The following is a 15,123-nucleotide window of genomic DNA, read 5'->3' as shown; positions in this document are numbered from 1 at the left end:
TAGCGCTTCATGTATTCTTTATTATCATCTGATTAGCCAATACTCAGCATTGTTAGTCACTTACCAAAAGCATTCAGGTCAAAGTCTGGAGATTGATCTGGTGTGGGTGGAAGTAAAGTTGGCCTAATTATATGCGACTTGTAATCATTCTTCCCAAATCGTGATAATGATTTGTTGTTTCTAACTGATTGGACACCTCTCGCCCCAATGTATTTGTTTAATTGGCCATATTCTTCTGGTTGATCCTTTTCCTGTTCAATCCAGCCATCACCAGATAAAGCGCCTAGTCCTAGACCTAATTTTGGCGCATAAGAGTGCCTAATTGAAGCGGATGGTAGCGCGTTTACATCCAGTTTAGACATCAAAAGGAAGACATCTTTCTGCTCGTCATTGAATGCTATTTGGGTATGAAACTGGAAAATGAAAAGGAATAAGATATCCCTACCTGGACATGCGAAAGCTACTGTAAGCTTAGATAGTGTCAAAAAAGCTCATCTAGACATAGGGGATCTCACCAATCGGATCAATAACTGGACATCGATACTCTCTTCATTCGCTTCGATGTGGAGTAGAATAATCTCTATCGATTCTGTAAACACTTCAGCGGGCTACATTGGTCTTGATAGCGCTATACCAACTCTTTACACAGTCTGTATCAATTGTTAGACATGATCATAAGAACTCGATCCTCACCATTTAAAGCATTCTGGTAACGGCGATATAGGTTCTTGCGCTTGTCTCTTGGAATCGAAGACCATGGCATCTTGCTAACGATTGACATGAGCATGTTGAATGGATTCTGCTGTTCCTTGCAGAAATGCATCTTGGAGAATGTCAATGTAAGTAATATGACTTCAATTCTTTAACCTTTGGAGGCATATGCTGGATAGCCTTCTTCCCAACGCGCTCGCAGAGATCAATGAGTGTGCCCAACTCATGATCAGAAATGAGCTTGGCTTTGTTGATGATTAGGAAAGCTATTATAGAGTGATAACACCCACAGTAGTCGCCGTTGTCATTGCACCAGCTCGGGAAAATCTGCGTGTTTTAGTTATTTCTATGTTAAGACAACCAACCATACTCACTGCTCTAAAAAGCTCATCCTGAGAAGAAGCTAGAATGTTAACATAACGCGATCTGCCCCTTGATTCAAGCACAGAGTGCTGCTTTGTACGCATAATATCATCCCTTATCTTCGTAGAAACTACTTCGACGTAGAGATCGCTTGACGCTTTGCCATTGTTTCTTTAAACATGTTGATTATAATCAATAATAGGAAGTAAACCTACCTGTCAAGGACAACATGTATGGCGTGGCTGTTTACACTCCAGTGTGGTAAAGCATCCTTCGGTAACCAGCGCTCAACGATTAAAGGCGTACTGTCCTATTTGGGATATTAAAAGCAGTCAGATGTAATGATAACCCACCCAAGGTACGTTTTCCAATTTAAGTACTGGCCAGTCATGGCTGAATGTAAGTTTGCCAATTTCAGGTGCAGGAGGAGCAGAAGATATAACTGGTGGAGGGGAAACCAGAGTAGAGCTAATAGATGGCGCTCTACGTGTCGCATTTTCTGAGCTCCAGATAGCTGTAAGCGAGCTTCTGTCACGGGGTACAGTAGATTTATTGAAAAAGTCGCCATCACCACGTTCCGGGAATGTAGGTGAAGTAATGAAAGCATTGACTGATTTAAAGCTATATATCGAAGCTTTACAGGAGCCGCATCTTTCTTTGTTAAGCGTGAGACTGTTGATTAGACAAAGAGAACAGCAAGTGTGATTGCATGGCTCGAATACGACGCCGAGATTAGCGAGTGGCTCAGAGCAATTCGAGCAGAAAAGCAATGTTGTTGGCATTATCAACGAGGTCGAAAATTCTGTACTGCTTGGTGTAGCTTGCTCATGAATATCTCGTAATGGGTCGAGCGCCTGCTGGTGGAATTGCAAACGTAATCTAGAAATATCATGTGAGAAGCACTTTCGTTGCTCTACCGAGATGTTTTCTTTGTCATCTTCTATCGGTCCATTAATGAGTGAAGCGACAGAGATCGCATTCGAACGACGTGATCTTGCTAGGGTTTCTAAGAGATGGTGAATATGTTGGGAGATTTATCTAAATCCTAAGTGAACGACGCACCTTGTGACTCCTGTATAGGCGTAGGAGATGTAGGAACTGCTGGAGCTGCGTGTGAAAGAAAGTTCGGAATGAGCGAGATGGGGGAGATGACGAGAAATACGCACAATAACGAGGGTCATGTATACTCATATTAACTTCCTTGCTACGTCTTATATCTCTCTTGTGATTGTATGGCGTTAAATCAGCGATAGTATTCAGAGATGTCAAAATTTTCGACTTAGTTGTTCTTTCCATGATGAGGGTAAAGGATCAAGAATAAAATCAAAACTTGAATTAAAACACTCGCTGTGTCCCTGCTGTTGTTCTTGAAGGTCGCATTTTGGCGCACAAGTTAAAACAATTTGACGAATAAAAAATCAAAACTGGGAATAATAAATGCATCTTTAAATTACATATCTCCACCTGCTGTAATAACGTCTACAGTATTCGTTAGTTGGCTATCCTGTTATCTATACTATCATACTCACCATCAATCTTGAGTATAGCGCGAACGAGCTGAGTTGCCAAAAGGTATTGTTGTCTCTTAGAAACAAGCGGATCGTGTACGTTTTGTGCTTTCATATCATAACTTCCTCTACCCATACAATCGATACCAAGGTTTGGATTCTTGTCATTAACTTGTTGTGATTTGACATCTGAGAGGGTTTCAATTGGTGACAAACCGGAGTTCTCTGCTAATGCTAATGGGATTGCATCAAGTGCTTGTGAGAATGCTCTCATAGCGTATTGTTCAATCGATGGAGTCTCATCTGCTGCCTTAGTTACCGCTATTGAGGATGCAATTTCAGCTGCACCACCACCGTAGACAACTCTGTTGTCAACGATCAAGTTACGTACAACACAGATTGCATCGTGGAGTGCACGCTTGGCTTCATCAATGATCATCTTGTTTGAACCTCTAACAAAGACAGTGACAGCTCTTGAGTTTGCACATTCTTCAATAACAAGCATTCTGTCTCTTGTTGTACCGAATCCAACTTCTCTGACAATACCGGCGTGTCCTAATTTATCAGCTGAAAGGTCTTCAAATCTTGGTACGATACGTCCGTTAGTAGCGATAGCGATGAGTTCGATTTCTGGACCACCGACCCAACGTACTGCAGGTAAATCATTTTGCATCAACAAATGGTTAGCTTCATCATCGAAACCCCATTGACAGATAACCAAATTTGCACCAGAGTCTTTAACTTTCTTGATCATATCAGCGAACTTGTCTTTTTCATAAGCTTCTAACTTTTTGTACTCTTCAACTGAACCAATGTCTAACTTGTGCTTTGTCTTTGGACGTGGTGGTTCGAATGGACAAGTTAAGATTGCAATTTTAGCGTCTTTAACTGATCTAGGCATTTGTGGGTGTGACATATCCTTATCAACGACAACACCTTGAACTAAAGAAGTTTCTTCAAGTGAACCACCAACTTTTCCATCAACCTTTATCAATTCAAAGTCAACATCGCGACGTTCGAGGTCAGCGACAGAAAGAACAGAGTCAACAGCGATCTGAGCGAATTTTGAGTGAGCAGAAACACTATAGTTGTATTAGATAGCTCAATTGACAAGATAATTACTGACATTTTTGAACCTAATGAAGTGGAAGCAGCCTTATAGAGAGCGGCAGTACCAACGCCCTTTCCATCCTGAGTGAACTCAACAGAGTCAGAAATTTTATCAAGTTCGCTGACAGCAATCTTGCAAGCTCTGTCGAAACCATCAGCGATTCTGATTGGGTGAATACCTCTGTCGAGTAAACCGATAGCCTGGTCAAGCATAGCACCTGCGAGAACTACTACACCGGTTGTACCATCACCAACTTCATCATCCTGTGATTTTGATAAGCTGACCATAAGTTTAGCGACCTGGTTGTCAACTTCCATTAAACTGAGAATAGTAGCACCGTCGTTTGTGACAGTAATATCACCATCTGGGCTGATCATAATCTTATCTAAACCTCTAGGTCCAAGGGAGGTTTTGATAATGTTGGCTACTGTGCGTGCAGCTAAGATATGTGACTGATGGTGTCTTCGCGTGAGTGATATGGATAAATAGGAGAGGAAAACACACTTTAATAGCATCAACACCTCTAGTACGAGTCTTTTTATCTTGCTCTCTTACGATAATGAATGGGTTTCCATGCTATAAAGTTGTTAGAGCTGTTCGAGAAGATTCTGAGATAGGCGTACTTCATCTTGTGTGTATACAGCTGCACCTGGTTGTATAGCGTCCCTATTAGATGTATATTAGGTATTTTATTATAAATTTAGTTCAATTTTCTTACATTTTGATACGACGACGGCTGTTGAACTGACCGTCAGCTCTTGTTGGTTAATTGAAGTGAAAAATGATAAATCTAGTAGCAAGACGTAACTTGAAAAATATTTCAAAATCTTTATCCGTTAGAACATACGCTACTAGACCAAGCTCTGCAACCACCGGAGACGAAGTTGACCCTCAATTAGGTGGATACCCACAATTTGTACCACAAAAGGCGATAGAGAGGAGTCCATTTAATAAATATTGGGATCAACAAGGTAGAGCTAACTTTGGTGATACTGTGGGTTTGACATCCCTCGTTCTATGAGTTATAATACTCATATACACACAGTTACACGAGGATGAAGATGTACTCGGTATTCACGCACCAGATGTACACCAATATTCATACGCAGAATCCGCAAAGAGCATTTTATACACCGCTTTAGCATTCGCTGCATTTGGATATGTAGCTAGCGGATTAGTACCAGAGCGTAATGTAGCACCAAGAGATTATCCAAGGTGAGTACCTATTAGCCAGTCGACTGCTGTCTTCTTACATTAGGACAGAGATGGTCTTAAGGAGGAATTGAGTGGTCTTGAGGAGAACAAGGTGGGTAGACGAGCTTTATTCATTAGAGATAGCTGACAATTTCATTACCAGGCTAATGAATACACAGAGGCTGAGTGATTGTACAAAGTTTAAATATACATATTTCATTATAATTGGTATTAAAATGGACTGTAACGACTATGCTATTATTTTATTTAGTTATTTATTTATTTCGCTTCAAATCGGGTACATCAAACTTATGCAATCTGATTTGTCGAAATCTCGCTTCAACTCGACCATCATTATCAAAATGTTGAACTTAGGAAAAAGTGCATTACCAGTAAATGGTGCTATGAGGTCCTTTTCTACTTCAACTAGACGTGCATTAGCAACCCCAGTTGGTGCTAAGCCACCACACATGAAGAAGTTCCAGATTTACAGATGGGTTCGTCCTTTCTTCCGTTATGGGAGCTCCGCTAACATGCTATTAGAACCCAGACAAGCCTGCTGAGAAGCCACGCATGCAAACCTACGATGTTGACCTCAACGCTTGTGGACCAATGGTACTCGACGCCTTACTGTCAGTCGTCCTACTCTCTGTTCTCTTATACTAATAAAGCTACAGTAAAATTAAGAATGAAGCCGACCCTACGCTCACCTTCAGAAGGTCCTGTAGAGAGGGTATCTGTGGGTCATGTGCAATGAACATCGAAGGTCAGAATACACTCGCTTGTCTTTGTAGAATAGACAGAAATGAGAACAAAGCTAGCAAGATTTACCCACTTCCACACAGTACGTATAGCCTGAATCGGTAACCCTCGGCTAATTCTCTTTAGTGTACATTGTCAAAGATTTAGTTCCAGATATGACACAATTCTACAAGCAATACAAGTCCATTGAGCCATACTTGCAATCAGACAACGTCCCAGATGGCGTCGAACACCGTCAATCACCTGAAGAGAGAAAGAAGCTTGACGGTATGTACGAATGTATCCTCTGCGCTTGTTGCTCCACTTCCTGTCCATCTTACTGGTGGAACCAAGACGAATACCTCGGTCCAGCAGTACTCATGCAAGCATACAGATGGATCGCTGATTCTAGAGACTCAAAGGCAGCTGAACGTAAGGAAAAACTCGAGAACACTTTCAGTTTATACAGATGTCACACTATTTTCAACTGCACACGTACCTGTCCAAAGGGTTTGAATCCAGCCAAGGCTATTGCTGAGATGAAGAAGGAGATGGCAACCGCATAGAAGAGCATATTGATGGATTTTCTCTATTGACTAATTTACTGTAATCATACAAAATAACGTTTTTATCTATCTAGTTGCTCAGGTCCAAAGCTGTCCCTGGGAGTTTCTTAGTTTGTAGTTCGTAACAAAGGCGAAGATTTTTCACCTACGGAAGCAGCACACTAATGTTTGTTCTTTTTATCAGTGGTCCTTTGTAGGATGTCTCTGAGGCGTTGTTTGCTGGATGAGCCTGTGAAACTAGCAATATAGGTGTCTCAGGTGAGAAAAACTCCCTTGGGAGTGTTACGCGCGAAGAATAACATGAGTGCAAACCCACCTGATGAACTGTCTGCCTGATATTTTGTTGAGTACTACAGAATTTCAAATTCACCACTCACAAATTCCACAAGGCGTAATAGGCTCGTCAAGATCAGACACGACAGCTAGCGCTTGGAAGCGTTTATGCCCTTCGGACTAATTGTTTTAGATTTCATGCCAATATCTAGAAAATACCCACGACAGCTTTCACGAGTGCAGTACGTTCAGCGCAGATAGCACCACCGTAGCTATAACGTGTTATCAGGTGTAGTCGATGTTCCATTGATTATACTTACGATGCATTTTCAACATTTGCGCCCCCAAATATCTCATTCTCTGTAGATACTAAAGCTGCACCAACTCTGAACTTACTGTAAGGAGAATAAGAGCGTTGGAGTGCTCATATATTGGTAAGAGAATAAGCCATTATACATCACCACACCCACCTTGGAAAGCCCTTGAAATGAGCTCTGGTTCGTCGAATCCAATCGATGTCATTATACGAGTATTAATAAAGAAGGTCGATAATGCATTTAATAATAAATTACAAAAAAGGACAAAAAAAGAATTCTTCTATGACATACCGACATACTTCTGGCTATCATACTCTTTCCAGAGTGTCTTGATAACGCTTCGTGCACCTTCATCTGTGAGTCCACTAAGCATGAATTCGCGCTCGCGATGCGTATCGACGCATTCGCAAAGTGCGAATAAACCAGGTTGTAAGCCGACACGAATGTTTGCGGGATAGAATGACGCAGAGGATGTGTTACCTTGCGCGTAAGTGTGTAAAATAATGTAAGCGTGTCTAGCAAATGCTTCTTTCATACTAGATGCAACGCCAACTTGAGTTTTTTCGTGTGAAGTGATTGGAATCGTTTTTGCGAGGAGTGCCTCAAGCAGACGAGACAGACTATCTGGTGGAATTTCAGCATTTATCCAGGAAGGCATAATGCTGTTATGCGAACGCCATGCTCCCATACCTAAAGATGGACGTAGTTGTAAGAGCAGTCTCATCAATGTGCTCATCAATAGGGCAAGAGATGGTGCATGGCCAGTGCAGATATCCCTCCGTAATCTAATCAAGTGAAGCAATGTCGAGCAGATCCTTTCGTATATCCATTGAGAATCCTCTTGAGTTGTAGTATCAGTAGATGTATCTGCTGGGCTGACTACATTCGTCAAAGCCATTAAGATGGATCCAACATCCGTGGATTGCAAGAGTATAGCCTTGAGCGGTTATATTAGACTGGGCAATCAATTAACAACAACTCACTCTTTCAAGGACAACTGCTTCTAATATACCAACGATGCTTCCTATAGTGGGAGGAAGATGCTTGAATGCCGCAGCTGCATTGGAGACATCAATCAACAATCCCGATAAACGCTTGCGAATGTAGCGACCTGAATAATTTGTCAGGTTATTAAGCTTTCCAACTAACATATACTCACCATCTTTACTTGTCCTGATTATAATCCTCAAACCAGCAAAGACTGCAGATAATGGAGCAGATGGTTCACGAATGTGTGCGTGAAGGCTCGGCCAGACAACTTCAGCGACTTCCTCAACACAGGGAACAACATTCATTGCATCCGCCAAGCTCTTTTCAATCGTCTGTTTGTCCTGTGCGGAAGCTCTCTCGTGGTATATACACCAAGCAGCGAGGGCGACATCGAGTTGAGAGCTCTTCTTTGAGAGTGCAGCAGTGAAGAAGTGTAAAACAGTGGCCACTGCATCAAGTTCCGCATCGTCTTGCTTGGAATGTACACGCGTGAGTGTTACAGTTTTTGCGACATCGATGCTCGTCGCTGAATTTGTTATGCGGATGCAAGCAACTAGCGCGCGGAGATTAGCAACTGTGATTTTACGTGGTTTTGCGAGTTTGGTGGTAAGCATTGACAATATCGCTTGAGATAATCTGTCGACATATTTCTCGCTGTCGCTTTCGGTATTTTCCTCTGTATCCTTCTTATGGTTGGAAATATAAACATCTAAAATGCAGCTTGCTGGCATCATCTTTAGGGTTCCCTTCTCTTGTTTCTTGGATAACTTTTTGAATAGATGTGCAGGATCAGACTTGATAATTGGTCTTTTAGCAGGTTTAATTTAATGCTTTAAGATGAAAACACTACTTACCTGGTCAAAACGTTCAATAACTGCATGGTGACAGAATCAAGTTCCTTCTTTTCAGCACCTTGGAAAGTATCCCAGGACTCGCTTGTTGCGAGGTGTATTGCAAATTCTTCGGTCTGTATATCTCGTCAGATAAACCAACGAGCCGGTTAAACTGCTCACCTTCGAAGAAGCAGTTGTATTCTCAGCTAATAAACTAAGGAGAACCTTCCTCAGCGTGAGTAATGCCACTGTGCCGGATCCCTCCAACTTCATGGCAGTATCTATTGCAAGGTTGCGCAGGAATTTTGATATGTATGAGCCTCGAGGGAAACGAAGAAGGAGAGTGAGGGCTTTGGAACTCTCCTCATGATTATCACTCTTGAGTGTTTTTTCGAGCCTCTCCAAGAGTCTCGTTCTGAAACGACCAAGCTCCCAGAATAGAGCCGAGGCGAGTGTTTTGCTTGACACCAAATCCTTCGTGTTGTTGCTCTCGCCCGACAAGCAGATGATATCCAGGTAGCTGTCTAACTGCGCATCACGAGCATAGTGTCTATTGGGTTGTCAGATAAAACCAAGGATCCATTCTAAACCCACTCAATTACATAGAGATAGCGTGACAGCGAGACAAGAACTGCATCGCTCGTATGAGAGCTTTTCATTGCGATTGGGATGGCTGCATTAAGGAATTTTTTGGCTGCTTCATCGTCAACTTGCGAACGACTCATATTAAATAACCCTAGCTGGGTGTATTCTGCCGCCAGTTTGCTTTCGTTGGCTTCAAAAGACTGGTTGAGTGCTTGGGCCAATTTATCGCCAAATGGCGGCAATGCGCTAAGTTGGTTAACGCTAAGACAGCGAGACAGCCTCACTGCATGTAATTCCTTTCCGTCAAGGTTAAAGTTAGGCGATATATCGTCGGAGAGTTTTTGCAAACGCTCCCGAATCCTTTCACCATCAGTGCTAGTTACTGTAGTTAACAATTTCGGTAAAGCCATGAAAAACAATTCAGCTAGAAGCGCAATTGATGTAAATTTCGAGGAATCTTTTTGAACATCTACTTTGGTTTCAGATTTACGCTTTTTGGTTGGTTTCTCTTGCGTGTATTCCTCAGTGAGAGTATCAGAAAATGACTTCACGAGGGACTCTACCTGGTCTGATGTCACGTAGTGCTGGTAGGCATGCACAACTACATGACAGAGATCTACATCGAGTGACATCTTCGTGCTAGCAATAGCATCAACTAATGATTCAGTCAATGAAGGCAGCGCTCTGACATCTGAGTAGACATTAATAACAGTCTTGAGTAGGTCCGCATCGCCAAGACCCATGTGGGCGGATTTGTCGAGATATTTGAACATGTGGTCAGGTTCAATCTGCCATAAAGCCCTAAGTATCTTTGTGGATTGTCCGTTGATTGACATATCGATGAGATATTGCAGGAGTTCCTCATTGAGTGCTGTTGATTTCGACTGTCCAAGTTCGAGAAGTCTGCTCAGAAGTGCATCATTTTGGGTATTACGAATGAAATGTTCAAGTAATTCTTTGTTGTAATTGTTTGTCAAGTAATAAATCAAGAAATCGTCTACGTATGGCTTATCTATGAGAGCTTTGACTGTGTCTGTCTGGTTGACGAGATGCGAAGCAAAAGCATAGTTGTGTATGACATGCTGAAGGTTATTGAGAAGGAAATTTGACAATACCTTCTTATTGAACTTATTCGATCTGATGAATTTGACGTAGATGTTGTCAATTGGCTCGTAAGATAGGTTACTAAGGAATATACTATAAGAATCTAGTACTGAATCTCTATTATAATGTCCAATCGTTAAATCTAACACGACCCGTACATCCTCAAGGAGATCTTCTGTCTTCTCTTTATAAACAACGTCAATAAACTGCAAAAGTGCTGATTTTTTAATAAGTCTGACAATATTAGCGTTCATTGTATTGTGTTGTAGTCTATTTCTAAGCATCTCCCATATCTCTCCATTTTGGCTGTGAGTGCTGATTTGATTGAGAAGGAAATCGACTAGCAATTCGTTGAGATTTGGTACGAAGCTTTTATTCGATTTAATCAGTGATAATTTAGACTCTAAGGTGAGGCTATCATCCCTTAGTTTCGTGAATAACTCCATCTACACCTTGGGAGTCAACTACCAAGTCTGAAATGATAGATTTAGTTAGAGATCTCAATAATTTTGATATACAGGGGTTTCTACCTTTGTTACACAACGATAGTGTGATCGGATATGTTAACGATCAGTTCAAACAGTTGTTGAACACTCGCCCATTTACCATCACAGATGAGGCTGTTGTTTACACTCATAGTAATGTAGAAGAGGATACGATGCTCATAAGGAAGTATTTCGAAATGCTTAGAGATAACGCAGAAACCCCTAGAGAAATCAGGAACGAATTAAAAGGCTGGCGAAACGAAGAATACGGTGTTTACAGTTCAGATAACATCCTACTGTTTAGACTTGAGAGGGCAGCTGCAGGGATACTCGGAATACCGACTTATGGCATACACCTTACAGCCTACACTGATAACTACAAGATTTGGATACCTAGACGCTCATACAACAAACAAACATACCCAGGAATGTTGGATAATACCGTAGCAGGCGGGATCGCCTTCGGAGATAGTGTCATACACACAGTAATCAAAGAATGCGAAGAAGAAGCCAATTTACCAGCAGATACGATTAACAATGGCATCAAAAGTACAGGTGTTGTCACCTATTTTTATCAGAAGAACGACATCTTTGCTCAACCAGAAATACAGTACATATTCGACCTGCAATTACCAGATGATGTCATACCAAAACCCAACGACGGTGAAGTCGAAAGTTTCAAGCTCATGGATGTTGCTGAAATAAAAGATGCTTTACTCTCTCGCCAATTTAAACCGAACTGCGCACTCGTCATGATAGAGTTCTTCATGAGACACGGAATAATCACACCGGATATAGAGGAATACGTTGAATTAAGTCAAAGTATGCATCGTCAGCTGCCATTGTCGAACATTTTCACGCCAAAGCATCGAGAAAGGAGCTAAAAAGTATTAAAGGTACATTAAATTGTCCACATTCCTCCTCCTTCTAAATGGATAGACTAAATCGATCTTGCTTTGTACGACTTTGTTGAATCTAACGCTCATCTTCTGTTGTATGCTCTCAGAGAGTTGGTTGAATAGTGTCTCACCTTCTATGAAATCGTCAAGGTCTTCGCTCTTCGATCTCGCGGTAATTGTGAGACTGTTTACTAGACGCTGACTGACAACGGGTGTGTATGGTGCCAGTGTAGGTAGAAGAAAGCCAACTATTGTGGTAACTTTCTCGGTGAAGAGTCCACTCGAGAGTAACGCAGCTGAGAGTCCTTCGACGATGTTTGGTGCTGGCAGGATACCAACGTTTGTGACTTTCTCCTCGTTGACGTTCGCCAGTTGGAGAAGAGGAGGGTTCTCACTGTCTGATTCAGGCAAATATATTGTCGTGTTTGGGTATCCGTCAATTATGACGACGGTGGATGGCTTTAACGCATCGAGTATTGTTCTACTCACTTGTTGTGTCAATTCTAAAACCGGTTGTGAGGGGATATAGAGTACATTTGCATCATTCTCGCTGAGCGATAAGAGAAGTGCGATCTATGCATAATTAGATGGAGATTACGTGTTATATATACATACGATTTGTTTGTCAGCTACCAATTCGTTTGATACCTCTTCAAGTGACATTCTGTTGATGAGATTACGTCCAACTTCTCCAATAGCGACGATAAGTGGTTTGTAATGTACAGAAGCCTCTATAGCATGCTTAAACTGTACAGTTATATCAAAGCTCTCAGGCTTTCTTGACTGCTGACCAAGATATACACCATGCATATCCTCATCTTCCTCGTCACTGTTTGACTGTCAGAAAGCTGTACAGATAGTTGAATGTATACTAACGAATCTATCTGATGTCTGAACGGTCTATTCTGTCCCAGTGGATCACTTTCCATAACGTCGACGTTGAGTGTTGTAAGCAAGCCCCGAGAAGTACGCCATATAATGAATAACAAACATCTCTTATTAAATGTTAGTAAATATTAGAGCAAAGAATACTCCAAATTTGGTATATACACCTTGATCATCAGCAATGAGCACGGCCTTATCACCATTCAATGCTTCAGTTACTAGAGTGCTCGAACTGCAGGGATTTCCCTCAGAGTTAAAGACGAAGGATATACAAGGATGTTTTGCAAAGTGGGAAGATGTACGTATTAAGTGGGTCGACGATACAACTGCGTTGGTGATATTTACAGACGCTGTGAATGGTGAGTAGAGATCGGATAATTGAATGCTTCTAATAGTATCCTTACAGCTAAACGGGCGTACCTCCATATGATCGCTCACCCACCAGCGACATTGACGAAAGACACGGACTTCAAAATAAAGCCATACGATAAGGAAGACAGTCAACAGATTATACACCAGGTTTATTCACGTCACCAGCCACGTCGTCAGTCCGTCAGTCACGCACATCAACACTCCCATCAATCATCGACTGGGGCCATAGGAATTGGATTGGCAGGCGGACCCGTAGCCCAGCCACCACCTGCTGCAAACCATGCGAGAAGACCATCAGAGAGTCTCCCACAATACAACCTCGAGTCTCAGTTCGGTTTACCCCCTTTACACAAGCAGCAGTCCTTGCAGACACTCATTAGTTCCTCTATTCCTTTTAACGTTCCAAATCCAGAAGAGTTCAGCGTACCAAACAGGGAGGACTTTCAACCCCCACCTTCAACTTCCACGGCCATACCTATCGTAAAACCAGACCACGAACAAGAACCATTAGACCCAAAATCTGAACCTTTTGTACCAAACAACCAATAATTTTTATGAATGAAATGCATAAATTTGATTTACAAGAAAAAATTTCCGTTGTTTCAGTTACTTCAGTTGTTCTCATTTATTTCTGGTTCGGTCTTCTTCTCAAGGACGAGGTCCTTTTCTGTGACTCTCTTCCAGATGTCCTTAACGTCCTCTACAACAGTCTCAAAGTGAGAAGTTGCGTCGAATGAGCGTGAGATAAAGATGTTGTCATCCTTACCATCACTTGTTGGCTCATAAATTGGATTAACTGATACGAATTTATCGTAAATCTGTCCTAAAAGCTTATAAGCAGGTAAAAGTTCAGCTTCTGGTGCTGATGTCTCGACGACTGTTGATACGATAGCGATATAAATGTCCTTGGCGCAGACATTGTGCGAAGAAGAAACACCAGCAATGTAGATGTCATTCTTTCTGCCAACCTGGTTTTGTGGGATGATTAATTGAGCCGAATCACTGTTGTCGGTGTTTGGTATTGGATGTTTAAGCAAGCAGATAGCTCTTACGACTTTCCCGGTCTCCTTAACGCGACTCTCACCTTTGACGTCCATGAAGTAGGATGCATCACCAATTACCTTCTTAGCCTTGACTGTTTCGTCGCCTGATCTGACGCCTGTAACTTTACCGTCGTTGTCGACGACGATCTCGTCAATTGGTTTGTCAAGCATGTAAGTACCACCATAGATAGCAGATAAACGTGCAAACGCCTGTGGTAATTCACCCAGACCGTAGAGTGGGTAGATGTATGGTGACTTGCCGTATCTTGCCATTGAAGCGGTGTAAAGCAAAATACGCTCGTAGGTTTCACGCGCAGGCTTTTGCTTGTATGAATCGTCCAAGTAGAGTGCCATAGCATGTCCTATGAAGTCTTGTGTACCCGCCTCGAGACCATACTTGTTGTAAACGGCCTGCATTGTGTCACTATCAAGGTTGAGACCGTTGTGGGTTGATGGGTCTTCATCACGGTAATTTTGGATAAAGAGGAAGAAGTTTCTAGCGCGTCTCTTCTCAAACAATCCCATTAGAGAGGAGCGCACGGCCTCTGATTCTGTGGAAGGTACTTTTGAGACAGTTCTGTCACGCAAGACGTAAGAACCTGCGATTTGCTTAAACTCGAGGTATCTAGTGACATCAGTGTGTACCAATATCTTGGTTAATTCTCCGGAAGCAATAATGAACTGTATAGAATGATTAGAGGTAGTTTAGCTAATCAAAGCACCACCTACCTTTGGAATAAGATCTATGGCATAATCTCTGTCTCTACCAAGCTCTGCTGGTGGCTCTGCGTCTTTAAATTTCTTGTAGAGCTGCACGTGGATTGCGTCAACGCTGACGTGAGTCCGAACACCAACTTACCTGTGTGAGATTAAGTGAAGCGGATTCACCACCATAGTAATCGTTTCTGTGAGTATCTTAGGAATGTTCTAGATATGCACTGAAGTCTACGCACCTGTCTATGTGTAATACTTTCTGACCGTCGACAGAGAGCAGTCCAGAGAGGATACACTCGGTTAAGCCAGTACCGAGCACAACAACCTGCATATGTTAGGTGCGTAAGTAGTGAGGTATTCCCCTCACATCGTATTCTTCGTCCATTGTATGATGAAAGTTATGAAGAGAAATGTCAAGCAGCTAGCATG

General features: G+C 42.1%; 9 protein-coding genes across 9 annotated transcripts; 3 read left to right on the top strand and 6 right to left on the bottom strand.

Moving 5' to 3' along the window:
- Window positions 1–277: 277 nt before the first annotated feature.
- Window positions 278–1,441, bottom strand: WALSEDRAFT_60980 (hypothetical protein). The gene is made up of 6 exons (XM_006959464.1): window positions 1,428–1,441; window positions 1,290–1,384; window positions 1,086–1,245; window positions 1,002–1,038; window positions 868–956; window positions 278–823 (listed from the first exon to the last, which is right to left on the bottom strand). The coding sequence occupies exons 3-6, from the start codon at window positions 1,176–1,178 to the stop codon at window positions 656–658; spliced, it is 387 nt and encodes a 128-aa protein (XP_006959526.1). The 5' UTR covers window positions 1,179–1,245; window positions 1,290–1,384; window positions 1,428–1,441; the 3' UTR covers window positions 278–655.
- A 1,057-nt stretch (window positions 1,442–2,498) lies between these two features.
- WALSEDRAFT_33342 (hypothetical protein) lies at window positions 2,499–4,448 on the bottom strand. The gene is made up of 6 exons (XM_006959463.1): window positions 4,412–4,448; window positions 4,317–4,359; window positions 4,198–4,269; window positions 3,709–4,145; window positions 2,604–3,664; window positions 2,499–2,553 (listed from the first exon to the last, which is right to left on the bottom strand). Coding segments are annotated over exons 1-6 (1,644 nt in total). The 5' UTR covers window positions 4,414–4,448; the 3' UTR covers window positions 2,499–2,524.
- On the top strand, window positions 4,444–5,113 carry WALSEDRAFT_39936 (hypothetical protein). The gene is made up of 4 exons (XM_006959462.1): window positions 4,444–4,687; window positions 4,739–4,908; window positions 4,957–4,999; window positions 5,051–5,113. Exons 1-4 carry the CDS (start codon window positions 4,475–4,477, stop codon window positions 5,075–5,077), a joined length of 453 nt encoding a protein of 150 aa, XP_006959524.1. The 5' UTR covers window positions 4,444–4,474; the 3' UTR covers window positions 5,078–5,113.
- Window positions 5,114–5,291: 178 nt separating this feature from the next.
- WALSEDRAFT_20618 (succinate dehydrogenase and fumarate r) lies at window positions 5,292–6,194 on the top strand (the record flags this gene model as incomplete). The annotated part of the gene is made up of 4 exons (XM_006959461.1): window positions 5,292–5,384; window positions 5,431–5,519; window positions 5,565–5,731; window positions 5,776–6,194. 4 exons carry the CDS (start codon window positions 5,292–5,294, stop codon window positions 6,192–6,194), a joined length of 768 nt encoding a protein of 255 aa, XP_006959523.1.
- Window positions 6,195–6,208: 14 nt separating this feature from the next.
- On the bottom strand, window positions 6,209–7,004 carry WALSEDRAFT_39931 (cytidine deaminase). Its single transcript, XM_006959460.1, has 7 exons — window positions 6,938–7,004; window positions 6,788–6,890; window positions 6,691–6,739; window positions 6,572–6,647; window positions 6,511–6,526; window positions 6,344–6,466; window positions 6,209–6,290 (listed from the first exon to the last, which is right to left on the bottom strand). The coding sequence occupies exons 1-7, from the start codon at window positions 6,987–6,989 to the stop codon at window positions 6,257–6,259; spliced, it is 453 nt and encodes a 150-aa protein (XP_006959522.1). The 5' UTR covers window positions 6,990–7,004; the 3' UTR covers window positions 6,209–6,256.
- Window positions 7,005–7,064: 60 nt separating this feature from the next.
- WALSEDRAFT_20434 (hypothetical protein) lies at window positions 7,065–7,442 on the bottom strand (the record flags this gene model as incomplete). The annotated part of the gene is made up of 1 exon (XM_006959459.1): window positions 7,065–7,442. The coding sequence occupies one exon, from the start codon at window positions 7,440–7,442 to the stop codon at window positions 7,065–7,067; it is 378 nt and encodes a 125-aa protein (XP_006959521.1).
- Window positions 7,443–10,696: 3,254 nt separating this feature from the next.
- WALSEDRAFT_60978 (hypothetical protein) lies at window positions 10,697–13,477 on the top strand. The gene is made up of 4 exons (XM_006959457.1): window positions 10,697–12,253; window positions 12,296–12,509; window positions 12,557–12,924; window positions 12,972–13,477. Exon 1 carries the CDS (start codon window positions 10,775–10,777, stop codon window positions 11,663–11,665), a length of 891 nt encoding a protein of 296 aa, XP_006959519.1. The 5' UTR covers window positions 10,697–10,774; the 3' UTR covers window positions 11,666–12,253; window positions 12,296–12,509; window positions 12,557–12,924; window positions 12,972–13,477.
- On the bottom strand, window positions 11,757–12,609 carry WALSEDRAFT_29622 (hypothetical protein; the record flags this gene model as incomplete). Its single annotated transcript, XM_006959458.1, has 4 exons — window positions 11,757–11,770; window positions 11,812–12,253; window positions 12,296–12,509; window positions 12,557–12,609. 4 exons carry the CDS (start codon window positions 12,607–12,609, stop codon window positions 11,757–11,759), a joined length of 723 nt encoding a protein of 240 aa, XP_006959520.1.
- A 54-nt stretch (window positions 13,478–13,531) lies between the features above and the next one.
- On the bottom strand, window positions 13,532–15,115 carry WALSEDRAFT_33338 (rab GTPase activator). Its single transcript, XM_006959456.1, has 5 exons — window positions 15,062–15,115; window positions 14,934–15,019; window positions 14,840–14,885; window positions 14,710–14,790; window positions 13,532–14,661 (listed from the first exon to the last, which is right to left on the bottom strand). The coding sequence occupies exons 1-5, from the start codon at window positions 15,077–15,079 to the stop codon at window positions 13,549–13,551; spliced, it is 1,344 nt and encodes a 447-aa protein (XP_006959518.1). The 5' UTR covers window positions 15,080–15,115; the 3' UTR covers window positions 13,532–13,548.
- Between the last annotated feature and the right edge of the window lie 8 nt (window positions 15,116–15,123).

The sequence above is a fragment of the Wallemia mellicola genome (assembly GCF_000263375.1).
Source record: "Wallemia mellicola CBS 633.66 unplaced genomic scaffold WALSEscaffold_17, whole genome shotgun sequence".
Taxonomy (NCBI): domain Eukaryota; kingdom Fungi; phylum Basidiomycota; class Wallemiomycetes; order Wallemiales; family Wallemiaceae; genus Wallemia; species Wallemia mellicola.
The sequence above is the reverse complement of the archived record's forward strand: the minus strand, read 5'-3'. Positions and strand labels throughout refer to the sequence as shown.